This window comes from Pleurodeles waltl, chromosome 3_1 (genome assembly GCF_031143425.1).
Source record: "Pleurodeles waltl isolate 20211129_DDA chromosome 3_1, aPleWal1.hap1.20221129, whole genome shotgun sequence".
In the NCBI taxonomy this organism is placed as follows: Eukaryota; Metazoa; Chordata; class Amphibia; order Caudata; family Salamandridae; genus Pleurodeles; species Pleurodeles waltl.
In genome coordinates, this window is record NC_090440.1 from 1,686,361,655 (window position 1) to 1,686,374,222 (window position 12,568).

The 12,568-nt window shown below is 45.2% G+C and overlaps 1 protein-coding gene across 7 annotated transcripts in view; it reads left to right on the plus strand.

The window, feature by feature from the left end:
* COL18A1 (collagen type XVIII alpha 1 chain) overlaps positions 1-12,568 on the plus strand; it is a 366,466-nt gene that overhangs the window by 280,301 nt on the left and 73,597 nt on the right. For all 7 annotated transcript variants that reach the window (XM_069225464.1, XM_069225463.1, XM_069225459.1 and 4 more), the window contains one exon: positions 12,080-12,106. In XM_069225464.1, the coding sequence (XP_069081565.1) occupies positions 12,080-12,106 (27 nt within the window). The remainder of the gene's footprint in view (positions 1-12,079; positions 12,107-12,568) is intronic.

Below are 12,568 nucleotides of genomic sequence, written 5' to 3' on the forward strand. Positions count from 1 at the left end.
CTCAAAACGTCTGTTGCAGTACTTGAGAAGGGAGGTCACCTACATATATTGGTTTTAAAATAAATAGGAACCACAATTCATTTATTGCTTTTATATCAGAAGTCAGCTCTCTGCTCTTATTGCCTGATACAAGAAGAGAGCACTTTCCAAATGTTGTTGTATATAACAAAGAGCACTCTGCCTTAATTTAAGTGAATTAAAAGGGAACACTCAACCCTTATTGCTTTACACGAGGGGGAGCATCTCTAAACGTATTACCTGTGCATGACAAGGTAGATCTTCTACAATTATTGCCTCTACACGAAAAGTGAGCACCTGTGCACTGAGTGCCTTACACAAGAAGGGAGCGCATCTACACTTACTGTTTTTAAATTAGTAGAGAACACCTCTACATTTATTGGCTTGCACAAGAAGGGAACACCACTGAACATACTGCCTTACATAAAAGGGAGCACTCTGCCCTTACTGACTTGTAGAAGGGTCCGCCTCTACACTTATTTCCTTACATAAGAATGGAGCACCTCTACACCTGTTTCCTAACATAAGAAGGGAGCTCCTCTGCACTTATTTCTTTACATAAGAAGGGAGCACCTCTACACCTATTCTCATACATTTATTTCCTTACATAAAGAGGGAGCATTTCTACACCTATTTCCTTACTTTAAAATGTACACTTCACACTTGTATAGCACACTACTCACCCATTAGGGTCTCAAGGCACTGTACACATACCGCTGTGGAACCCCTCCTGGCTTTTCCCTGTGAGGCACCCACTCCTGAACAGCCCCAGGGTAAAGCCAGGAATCCAAGTGCTGTCAGGGCTGTTGTGGAGATTAAGCAAGCTATTGCCCAGAGTGGGACCCATTAATTAGATTAGGCACTGAGGTGAGAATTATCTGGTCCAAGGGAATTGAGCCCAAGACCCGCCAAGGCAGGAATTGAACCCTGGTCCTGGGCTCTGCATCAGGGTCTGCTGCTCTAACCATTGTGCCACACTTCTCCACTTTAGAAAAGGTCACCACTACACCTATTTCCTTACATAAGGAGGGAGCTCCTCCACACCGAATGCCTGTACAAGAGAAAGGAGAGCTTCTACATGTATCACCTTTACATGAGAAGGGAGCACCTGTGCACCTAATGCATTACTCAAGAAGGGAGCACATCTGCACCTACAGCCTGTACATGAGAAGGGATCACTTCCTCACTTATTACCTGTACAGGAGAATCAAGCACCTCTATGCTTATTGCCTTTACATAAGAAAAAAATATCTTTGCAACTATAAGTGTTACTGAGAGGGGAAAACGCCAGGCCTCACTAGTGTCAATTGAGAAAGGTAATTGCCAACACTTTGTAGCCTTACAGAAGGGGGTCATCTCAATAGACATTGCTTTGCAAGAGGAAGGGATATCAAAACCCTCACCATTCTTACATGTGAAATTGTGAACACTCTCCAGACACACATGAGTAGGGAACAAACCTCTCTCATTACACCTGTTGGCACAAAAAGTCCACTGCAAGGTGACAGACGTTTACCCCTGCCCTCAGTTCCCCAGCTTGTGTGCCATGCCCTAGGCCTGCCTCATAGACTGTCAGACTGTAAGGCGTGCACTACATGCTCCCTTTGTAGTAGTAAAGGGCTACTGTCTCCACCAAAACTTAAGTAGCACGAGTGCGGTGGCGGCAGCATTGCGTTTTTGTAATAGTGATCTGTATTGTGAACAGGCATTTGTACCTGTGTCACTGGAGTGGGGCCTACTGTCTCACTCATTTAAGGTTCTGCTGTTGTGTAATTAACTTGCCCTTGACCTACATCATGTGAGCATGGAGCACAGTACATGTTCCTGTTTGCATGTACATTCTGTAGTGTACATGTGCTTGTGTGTGTTACAGTACATAGGGACCTCTGGGTTCCATATTGGAAATCCAGGGCCTTGGACAGGCATATGGAAGAAGCCATCATAGACAGATATGTGCATTGCCTGCATTTCTGAGAGCTGGGACACACACTGGAGGAAGGGAGAGTCAGGATCTTCTGTGCACTTCAAAAGAACGCATTGATTCTGGAAAGGTCAGTGGGCTGGGGCACACAGTGAAAGAGATGATGGTGCTGACAAAGAAAACACTGCAGATACAGGGAATCATAAGGAGCAGGGCTGGGGCCTTTGTAACCTTTTGTTAGGCATATATCAGTGAGTCTGACAGCCAAGATTGATCCTCTAGTCACTCCCATGGCCTGTGTTGTGGGGCTAACAAGGTTGGAGTCACTCCTGCTGTGACAGACTGCTTCCTAGTCAAAGGACAGGACAGAGGAATGGGCACCTCCAAGGTGGTATCAGCCACAGCACAAATGTCAAAGACTGAGACACAAAATCAGATATGTATCTGGAAATAGATTATGAAAGCTTGGAATGGAAGCTTGACTCTCCAAGTTGTCAAATGGTCAATCCGTTCAAATATAACTGTACGTCATTCTGGAGAAGCTCAGTGCAACCTCTGCCTATTATTCTAAGGACTGGGGACCACGGTCTGCTAGTCTCCCCGCTAGGTGAGTTGATATCACCAGGGAAAATGAAAACCACTTCCCTGGAGCCTGAAGCACCAATATCTGCCTGCCTGCTGAGATCAGAGGACCCTGTGACATTCACAGTGTAGTAGGGTCTGCACCACAACTGGAGATATCTGCCCATGTTCTTCACAAGTTCACAGCCCCATATGCCAGGTGGCTCCATCATGTAGATTAAGGGCAGTCTCCCTGGTACATTGCTGTGACTGACAAGGGCTGTCATCCTGTGCAGCACTCTGATCTTAGAGGGCCGTCACTTTGCGTTTCACTATTAGTGATGCACCTATGATGAGTGAGCGCCATGGGCAGGAGAAAGGACCATCTCCTATGTGTGATGTGCAAAGATGAAGCATAGGTGGTTGCAACCCATGTAACCAGAACATCTACTTTGACAGTAGAAACAAGAAGCCCAAGACCTACTGCTGAGATCAGGAGGACATACTGCCAAACCGGAAAACCAATGTGGATATTCAGCTGCCTTGGCTGCAGCAATGAGACATCTGCTCATCACCAAGCATCTGCCCATGTTGACAGGGAAGCCAAAACGCCAGTCGACTCCAGGCTGCTAACACAATCCCAGGCCTTTTGCAGTGCTACACAAGTGGGAGTAGGTGAGACTGGTCACTGGGCCATAATTCCCACAGAGAACCTGATCTAACTTTAGCTCTATAGCCTAGAGACACTTTGACTTTGAAAGACATCATGGAACTTCTAACTCTCATACTTAGTAGCAGGGCCTAGCCTGAATGTTGCCTCTTGTGAATGGGAACTAATAATAGTTAGTGACTCGGGGAGTGAGACTCAGTGTCTTGCCTGGATAATGCTAGAGTTTCGGCCTTACAAAGACTGTGTAGATTATTGGTATTTCACTTTCTGTTCATATACAAAATACGAACTTTTTTTTCATCAAAGCAAGTATCTGTCAGGACACACATTTATAAAGGGTTGCTGAGCATATTTTGAGTCTTTTGGCTGTGTAAACCTTGCACCTACCTCTCCCAAGAAGCCTTGGATTGCTAGACACATGCTACCACTGAGAGTCAAGTGTTGAAGGGGTAGTGCATGGCCAGTTATTCAGAGCACCTAGAAAGCCACAACTTATGGGACATTAGGATTAAAATGACTCAACGCCTACAATTGGGCCCCATAGCTCTTGCTTGCCCCTGGATCTCTTCATATAATACAGTCACAAACTATTACTAACCATATTATAAGAATGGTATGCAATAAAATAATAACTACAGATTACGAGGAAATACCCCAACACACATTAAATGTGTATTCTTGGTAGTGCCTCTCCACACCCAAAAGGTGCATCATAAAAAAATACCAAAATTTACGAACCTTACAAGAGAATTGGATACCTACAACATACACCAACTGTGCTGTCATAATGGAGGAAAACAATTACACTAATGCCCCATATGTTCACCTGTGATAACGAATGAACAACAAAGTAACATTTTGAAGCAGATCAAAGGATAGATTAAATATTAAATCAGTAAAGATTATTTAGCTGGAGATATTTACCTAACAATAAACACTTCAGCTCCTTTGCCCCTGCCACAAGCCTAACTCCCACAATATGTGAAGCACAATTGGTGCTCATCCCCAAACCTGGAAAGGACCCCACCAAATCCACCTCCTACCGCTCGATGGCATTGTTAAACATAGACCTCCAAGATCTGCACCAAAATTCTCGCTCAACACTCAGAAAACCTCCCAAGTGGGCTTTATGTGCAACCGCTAGGGATCAGACAACATCCACCACCTGGCTCACATGAGGAAAAGGCATTCAAATGCAACAATCCCTCCCTGCTTTTATCCTTAGATGCAGAGAAGGCATTTGGAGCAGGTCTGCTGGGCTTTCCTAACAGCAGTGCTGCACAAACTCACACTCAGGCCCAAAATGATTGAATCATGGCAGCATATTCGGCACCGTCTGCTTTTATCTGCCTCAACAGCCTATGCCCCCCCTTCCTACAGGATAGAATGGGCCACAAGGCAGGGATGCCCACTGTCCCTGCTTCTTTTTGCTTGTGGTCCCTCAGCCATCCAGATTAGGAGCAGTCTTCTCGGGATGCCCTTCAAAAGGAGTATCCATACAATAAACCTCTTCACAGATGATCTGCTCCTCACCCTGACAAAACCTGAGCTCTCCCTACCCGCAGTAGTAGAAACTAGACACCTTTGAATGAGTCTCGGGCTTTAAAATGAATGAAGAGGAATTCCTGGCGCTGAACCTCACCGTCCCATTGGACTAAAACTCTTGCCTCCAGTCGCTAGCCCCCTTTCATTGGGCACCAAACTCCAATCAATACCGGGCCTCACCACAACCCCCCTAATTGAAGACTACACAAAAATGAACTGGCCGTCCCTATATCGCAACATCCTGGAGGACCTCAGGAGGTGGAAACCCCTTTACATCTCCTGGCTGTGACACATTAGTGTTGTAAAAATGAATATACTGCCACGCTTTGCACTACAGCCTTCAGTTACCGGCCTGCAACGGGGCTGTCCGCCACTTCCCTTGTCATGCTCGGAGGTGCTAGGGTTGAAAAGGAGACTGCGCTCCTGCAGCACAGGGTTCGCCACGCTATGCGCTACAGCCTTCAGTTACCAGCCTGCAACATGGCTGCCTGCCTACTTCCCCTATTGCGCTTGGAGGCACTGTGGTTGAAAAGGAGGCTGCGCTCCTGCAACATGGGGTTCGCCACGCTTTGCACTACAGCCTTCAGTTACCAGCCTGAAACAGGGCTGTCCGTCCACTTTCCCCTTTGCGCCTAGAGGCGCTGGGTTTGAGAAGGATACTGTGCTCCTGCAGTGCGGGTTTCGCCAGGCTTTGCACTACACCCTTCAGTTACCAGCCCGCAGTGGGACTGTCTGCCCGCTTCCCGTATCGTGCCCAGATGCGCTGGGGTTGAAAAGGAAACTGCTCCAGCAGCGCGGGGTGTGCCATGCCTTGCACTATAGCCTTCAGTTCCCAGCCTGCAGCGGGGCTTTCCGTCCACTTCCCTTGTAACCCTCGGAGGCGCTGGGGTTGAAAATGAGACTGTGCTCCTGCAGTGCGGGGTTTGCATGCTTTGTACACCAGCCCTCAGTTACGAGTCTGCAACGGGGCTGTCCATCCACTTCCCCTATCCTGCCCAGATGCGCTGGGGTTGAACAGGAGACTGCGCTCCAGCAGTGCGGGACTCACGTGGGATGTGCCCGGGTCCGTGTCTGGGCGAAAACCGGGCCAAGAGTGGGCCCATCTGCAACCGTACGAGGCTGGGCTGGAACCTGCTTTTTGACTATCGGAGGTAAGCGCCAACTGGGATTATCATGGGTAAAGGTAAGGCAGGCCGGACACCCATAAGGTCAGCTGTAACTTCTTTCTCAACCACTACTTTTGACAATATGTTTGAGCGGGCTATGGGAATCAATTCAAAGGAGATTACATTGACTGAGCTGAGGTTGTCTATGGACCACAGCACTAACAGGAAGTTCTGCCATCAGAATATCACACCTAATGGTACTCTGACAAGCCCTTGTCTTATAGGCTCTTCGGCTCATTCACATGCCCCTTTAGTTGCTTTGGATCTGATTAATGATGGCACGGAAGAGACTTTCATACCCTCAAGCCCTACTGGCAGCCCATTAGAATCGGAATCAGTAGTGAAGAAGAAAAATCTATTGTGAAGGTGCTAGTGGGGGCTAGTAAACATCACATAAAGCGTCAGGGCCAGCTTTCCTCCTGGTGTCTCAAGCAGTGTAATAATCAGTCGAGGCAGACTCAAACTTCAGATTTTTTGGTTATGAACATGTCTGACCCTGATTATTTGTGCTGAAAACTGAGGGACATTTAGAGGGAAAATTGACCCAAATTAAGGAACAATCGAAAAATACTTTGAAAGTAGCGTGAGAGACACCCTTACTATGATGTCTATTTTGGAGAACACTGGGAACGTGCTATTAATGTAAAAAACTCCTGATATCAGTAGTTGGGTGAGCTCCTTAACATGATCGGCTGCAAGAAAGCTCCCCGAAGGCCCAAAGGGCCCATCTAATAATATTCTGAGGCCTACCCCAATACTTCCAGCCAGTTCGAAGATGGGTCATCTTGGTGGGGGTGGCCAGATCAAGTTACCTAATGAGAGATTGGGCCAAGCACCACTGAGCCAGTTATACCCAGAACTTATCCAAATTCAAGCCAAACATTTTTGGACTTACCTCCTGCATCATGCCCATATGTTTTAGTACTGGCTGGCATCCCTTCCCTTAAGGACTCAAACTGAATCATGGCTGAACCTACACAATAATTGTACAGATTGGCTCAGCAAATATAAGCAGTTTAATATAGGTAGAATAAATTAGATCATTATGGTGCGTAGACTAGGGTAGGTGGGCCGTCTAAAAAAAGACATAGTTTGGGATTGCATTGTTGTGAATTTCAGAAGACGCTCTTATGTGAGAAACCAGTTCACAGGAAGCTTGGGGCGGTAAAGAAACTAAGGCCCATATTTATACTTTTTTAGCGCCGCATTTGTGCTGCTTTTTGACGCAAAAGCGGTGCAAACTTACAAAATACAACTGTATTTTGTAAGTTTTTGTCACTTTTGCGTCAAAAAATGACGCAAATGCGGCGCTAGAAAAGTATAAATATGGGCCTAAGAATTGTACTCTCCCCAGGGTACTTTTACAAACCAAAAATGTTGACAGCCTATAGGGGTTGTTACAAAAGCCAACCCATTTGCCCACAGTTTTGCCACATCCTGATGTTTCTGTAGTTTCTCGGAAGCATTTGGTTCTAACGATTCTGCGTTGAGAATAGTGTGTTGGAATGTGACAGGTCTTATTTCCAAGATTAAGGTACCATAGTGGTAGCTTTTATAACGCAAAATGATGTTATTCTGTTTCAAGAAACTGGGGCAAAACAGGACTTGTTTGTTGATGAGTTTGAATGCTATTGCACGCCAACTACTCTGTCTTGGTCAGGGCGAGCATCGGGTGGGTTGGCAATATGGGTGAATTTTTCTGTGGGGTCTGTTCGAACGTTATAGAAACCAATAGTGGGAATTACCAGGTTGAGCGATACAAGAGGACTGCAACCCTGTATTTCATATTTTTTTATAACAATGATTTTAGTACTATTCTGAATACCAAATTCTTACATTTATTTGATTTTAACACTTCTTTGCAATGTAGAGTTGGCACCAAAGGAATATTGGCAGGCTGTTGTCTAGCTGGGCATTTCACCGCTAAGCTTTGCACTTATTATAAGCCAATGAGCAGTTAAATGGCAATAGGAATTGATCTTCCTGATATCTTGAGTGGCACAGACACTAGGGGATGGAACTGCAGGGCTATTTGGCATCCTATGATTTTAACAATAAAATGTATGTTGGCCCGCATGTTGCACTTTTGTTACCAACCTTACAGGGTCGTGTCGGTTTCTTTACTGTAGATTATGTTTTTTGTATCATCTAATCTTGAGGATTCACTGCTATGTGGGAGGGTAGTCTCTTCTGACTTTGGGGACTATATCCAATAGAAGCATTCAGATTGGAGTGTGCAACTAGAAACTTCCAACCATCCACTGATGGTCTAAGATTAGTCTGGAGAGTGGTGGAACCCGGTCGACTTTTCATGACATACTAGTAGAGAACCCTAGTTTGGTAGTGGCCTGCCTATCCGAGAATGACATTGGTTGTGAGGATATAAAGGCAGTTACCAAGCTTTGTGAAAATATAAGGGCAAAGTTACTGCGCCCTTCCTGTACGACAGTTACCAACCTTGGGTGAGTTGATCAGGATTGCACAAAGGCCAACTGTCAATTACGCAGGCCACTGATAGTCAAATGGAGGGACCCTGTAGGCATTGCATTTCAGTGTAAGGTTTCCAAAGAGGTAACTAATAGAATGAAGTCAGTAGTGCTTCAGTCCCAATGGGATTCATTATCAACAGCTAAAAGGAGTAGTAAACTGTTTTGTGAGGCCATGCAGGATATGAAGCATCTGAGTCATGTAATGCCCCCTTTAGCTGTCATGTTTCTAGTGGGGCATGGGAGACATATTTCGCTAAAATGTATTCTGCGCCCCAAGCCGCAAATTATTTGAAATGAAGACCTAACTTGAGGGGACTTCAGGTATATTTGGAAGAGGGGGAAGAGGCTGTAGCCCAGAGTGTCAGTGGGAAGGCCTCCGGGCCGGACGGCATTCCAATTGATTTCATAAAGTGTTTACCTGAATTCTGGGCACTTCAATCTTTCAGTCTTCAATGGTTTGGCACATAGCCCACTCCTGAGTACATGGACTACTTCTATCATAGTCCCAATTTTCAAAAAGGTAGATCGATTATAGCCGTGTTGCTACAGGCCCATCTCCCTTACGGTTATGATTTTGGGCGGAGTCCTGTTCAACAGAATAAGGGAGGGCAGAAGAGAAGTCTATCCTCCACCCCTGCCAGTATGACTTTAGGAGCCATGTGGGCACTACGTACAAATGTTTAATTCTGCCCTAGGGAATTGGGAAATATACAAATGTCAAATGTTTTTAGCTTATTTGCACATGGACATGAAGGCCAGGGTCAGGGTAAACACATTTTTTTATTTTATATATTAATAACCTCCATCCTTTATTTTTAAAAATGTAACCCCTGATGTTCCAAGCATTAATGGTTCCCTGTTGCCTTCACTGCTGTATGCGGATGATGCAGGTTTAATGGCGCGGACTCCTAGAGCGATGCACCTTTTTATCCTTGGTTTTGTCAGATTTATGGCCGAATTAGATCTACAAGCAAACTTCAACAAGACCTACGTTATGGCTTGCGGCCCGAAGAAATACTGATTGTCCACCGTGTGTGACTGTAGGCAGTAGCAGTTTGAAATGTACCAGCACGTTCCCCTATTTAGAATTAACCTTCCAGTGGCGGTCACTGACTCTTGGGTGCCACATATCGCCCAATGTCGGGCAAAATTAGTGAAGGCAACTAGTACTTTGTTTAGTTTACCCCAGCCCAGCAGGGGTGCGTACACTCATTTCTGTACTAGAAATTTATAAGTCGCAGTGTATACCCTCAGCAACCTATGGAGCAGGGGTGTTGAGTATCCAGAAATGTGACACGATTCAGTTTGAGGAGAATAGATTTTGTAGATGGGTTTTGGCGGTCCCTACTTCCTCTTCACATCTGGTTTGGTCTCATCTATTTGGTATTCCATATATCCAAGATTACATCAGAATCCACCCACCTTTGCTATTGCTGGCAGTATGGAAAAACAAGGGTGCAAGCCTCTCTAGAAACATCATTAGGGACTGCCTTAGTTGTGATAAACGTATGGAGATTCCCTGGTTAACCCGCGTGAAATTAAGTCTGCACAAGGCTCGTTTTTAGCATGTTTTTATAGACCCTGAGAGTAATTCTAACATTAATAAAAAAAACTGTTGCAGTCGGCCTTGCTCAACTTGGCGGAGTCTGAAAGGTTGACTATAGAGAGGGAGATGCCTAGCATGGCAGCCTATATGAATTTCATGATGGTTTCCTGGCCCGCGGAGTACATGAGCAGACCAATAGGCTGATGGGAGTGGAACTTGTTGTTTCCTACATGGCAGGCACAATAAAATATTTGTTATGTCTTCCATTAGGTTTCAGTACTGGCCTTGATATCATACCGTGCCCTTGTGACGGGAGGTCTGAGCAAACGATACATTTTACATTTTTTTGGTAAATATTATTCCATGTATTCCAGGATTTTCCTGATTCCCCTTGTTAAGAGACGTGACATCAAAAACTTTAGGGCCACACTCCATAACTTTTTACAGCTTGTTGATGAAGAGGTAGTTGCTCATGTTGGGGCATTTCTGAGCACAGCAGTGCGTGCCCATCGTTCTATGAATACAAATGAAGACAAAATTTTGATGAAATTATTTTATCTAGCAAATTGTTTAGATTGTGTATGATATTTTCGATCTCGCTTTTATGACTATTTATTTTTTAACAATTTATTCTTTGTATGCTTGTACTTTTATGGATACTTTTGGTATTCAAATAAAGTTATACGATATGAATGTACTGCCCCAAGCACCTTACCTATTTCAGTCCCTCCCAAACTAGATACCTGAGGCAGACATTAAAGCTCTCCAAAATAAATTGTGCATCTTTATACAGGGTGGAGGGGGGCCAAACATCTCCAATAAGCTTCTGCACCTCACCATGAAAGGAGGTCTGGCCTGCCCCAAAATGGTAGAGTACCGTTGGACAGCACACCTCCGATATGTTTCGGAATGGGTGGTGAGACAGTGAAAAGACATAGCTCCACATGGATTGCACTGTAGCCTGCAAGTCACTAGGGAACTTAGAATGGCTACTGAAACAGAACCTCCCCAACAGTGCATGTAAATCTATGCCAAACAGGACCATGCTCGAAATATGATAACGCATAGAGGTCAGGCGAGGTCTCACCACCTTCTCCTCACCTAACACTCCCCTTGGCAGCAGGACCTTTCTCCCATGGCCTTGACTCCCCAAGTCATTTGAGACTTGGTCACAGAAGACTTTAGGATTCTAAGCAACCTTTTTCAGTGCCCCACTATCAAAACTCAGCAGTGCAAACAGGATTTCTGGATTCCGCAAACGACACGCCTTCAATATTTCCAGTTGTGCCACTGAGCTCCCCACACCCTGAACACACAGGCAGCCGTGTAATCATCCCACCCTTTTGAGAAGCTAGTCTGGTCATTCGAGGGCACCAAGCGCCTGAACTCGCACACCTATGAAACTATCTAGGAATCAAAACCTTGCATCCCACACCCATATCAGACATGCTGGGAGGGCGTCTTGGGACTCACACTCACTGACAAACATGGGACGACCTTTGTGGATGACCTTTGCAGAGTACTGTGTCCAGTGGTGGCTGCCACATATGTCAAGGAAGGGGGTGAGGGGTGGGAGTGGGGACGGTGAACGATGGGGGAAACAAAACAAAAAAAAAGAAAGAAACCACTTACCTTGCGTGCCCGTCTCCCGCCGCCTCCCTCCAGCACAGGTTCTCCAGCAATCCTGGTGCTGCTTACATGCTAAATGTAGTATGTAAGCAGCGTCAGGACTGGTCTGAGCGACAGTGACTGCTGCTTAGAGACAAGCCTGTGGTCTGTGCTGTTTGGAGAAACCTAAGAGTTTTCGGGTGTTTGGCCGGCCTGAAACGGCCAGCCAAACACACTTGTGCACTTAAAGCACTGCACTGCTTCTTTTCATACCCCGCCTCAAAGATCATCCATAAAGTTCTGCCTGAGAGCTCTCTTAAAGTTCAATTTCAAACCATGCATGAAAATGTATTGTTAGAGTTTCACACCAGTTCTACCTCAAACTCTTCCCACAGTGCACTGCAGAATTCAGAGCAGTGTCAGTGAAGATGGACAAGCAGTGTTCCAGAAAAAAAAAGTGCATCTCTTTGCTGCCACATTTAACGATCTTTATGTTGTGAAATTGTGTGAATCTACTAATTGCTGATTATTTTATTTTTCTTATACGATACACAGGGACAAAAAGGAGAACCTGGTGAGCGGGTGAGTAATGCTTGCATCTAAATACCTACCCCTTGGCCTCAACACTGTCAGGTGATAGAGCTTTCCATAATGGCAGCATGTTTGAACTTTGCAAAATGAGTAAATATGGATAGCCCCTGAAATCTAAAATATATGGGTGACAGCATTCTGTCAAGCCCATGGCTGCTTTATTGAAATATGCATATCTACTATTTCCTAAAAGGTCCCACAAAATAAGATACACAACTATAAATGGTGATGCTCAGTCCTTCGTGGTCAAGTATTGAATTCTTTTACTAAATTAAGTTGTGCACGAAGGGTAAAACTGAGTGTCTAGTGGATGTATGTAGGGTTTTCTAAACTTGGTGTGCGTACGTGTGGAATCTGTCTTAAATCCCCTCTGTTTCATGAAGAGTTAGCTAGATCTGTCTGATGGGACATGCAGGTTTTTGGAATTCCTACTAGCATGGTGGAGTCTGTTCT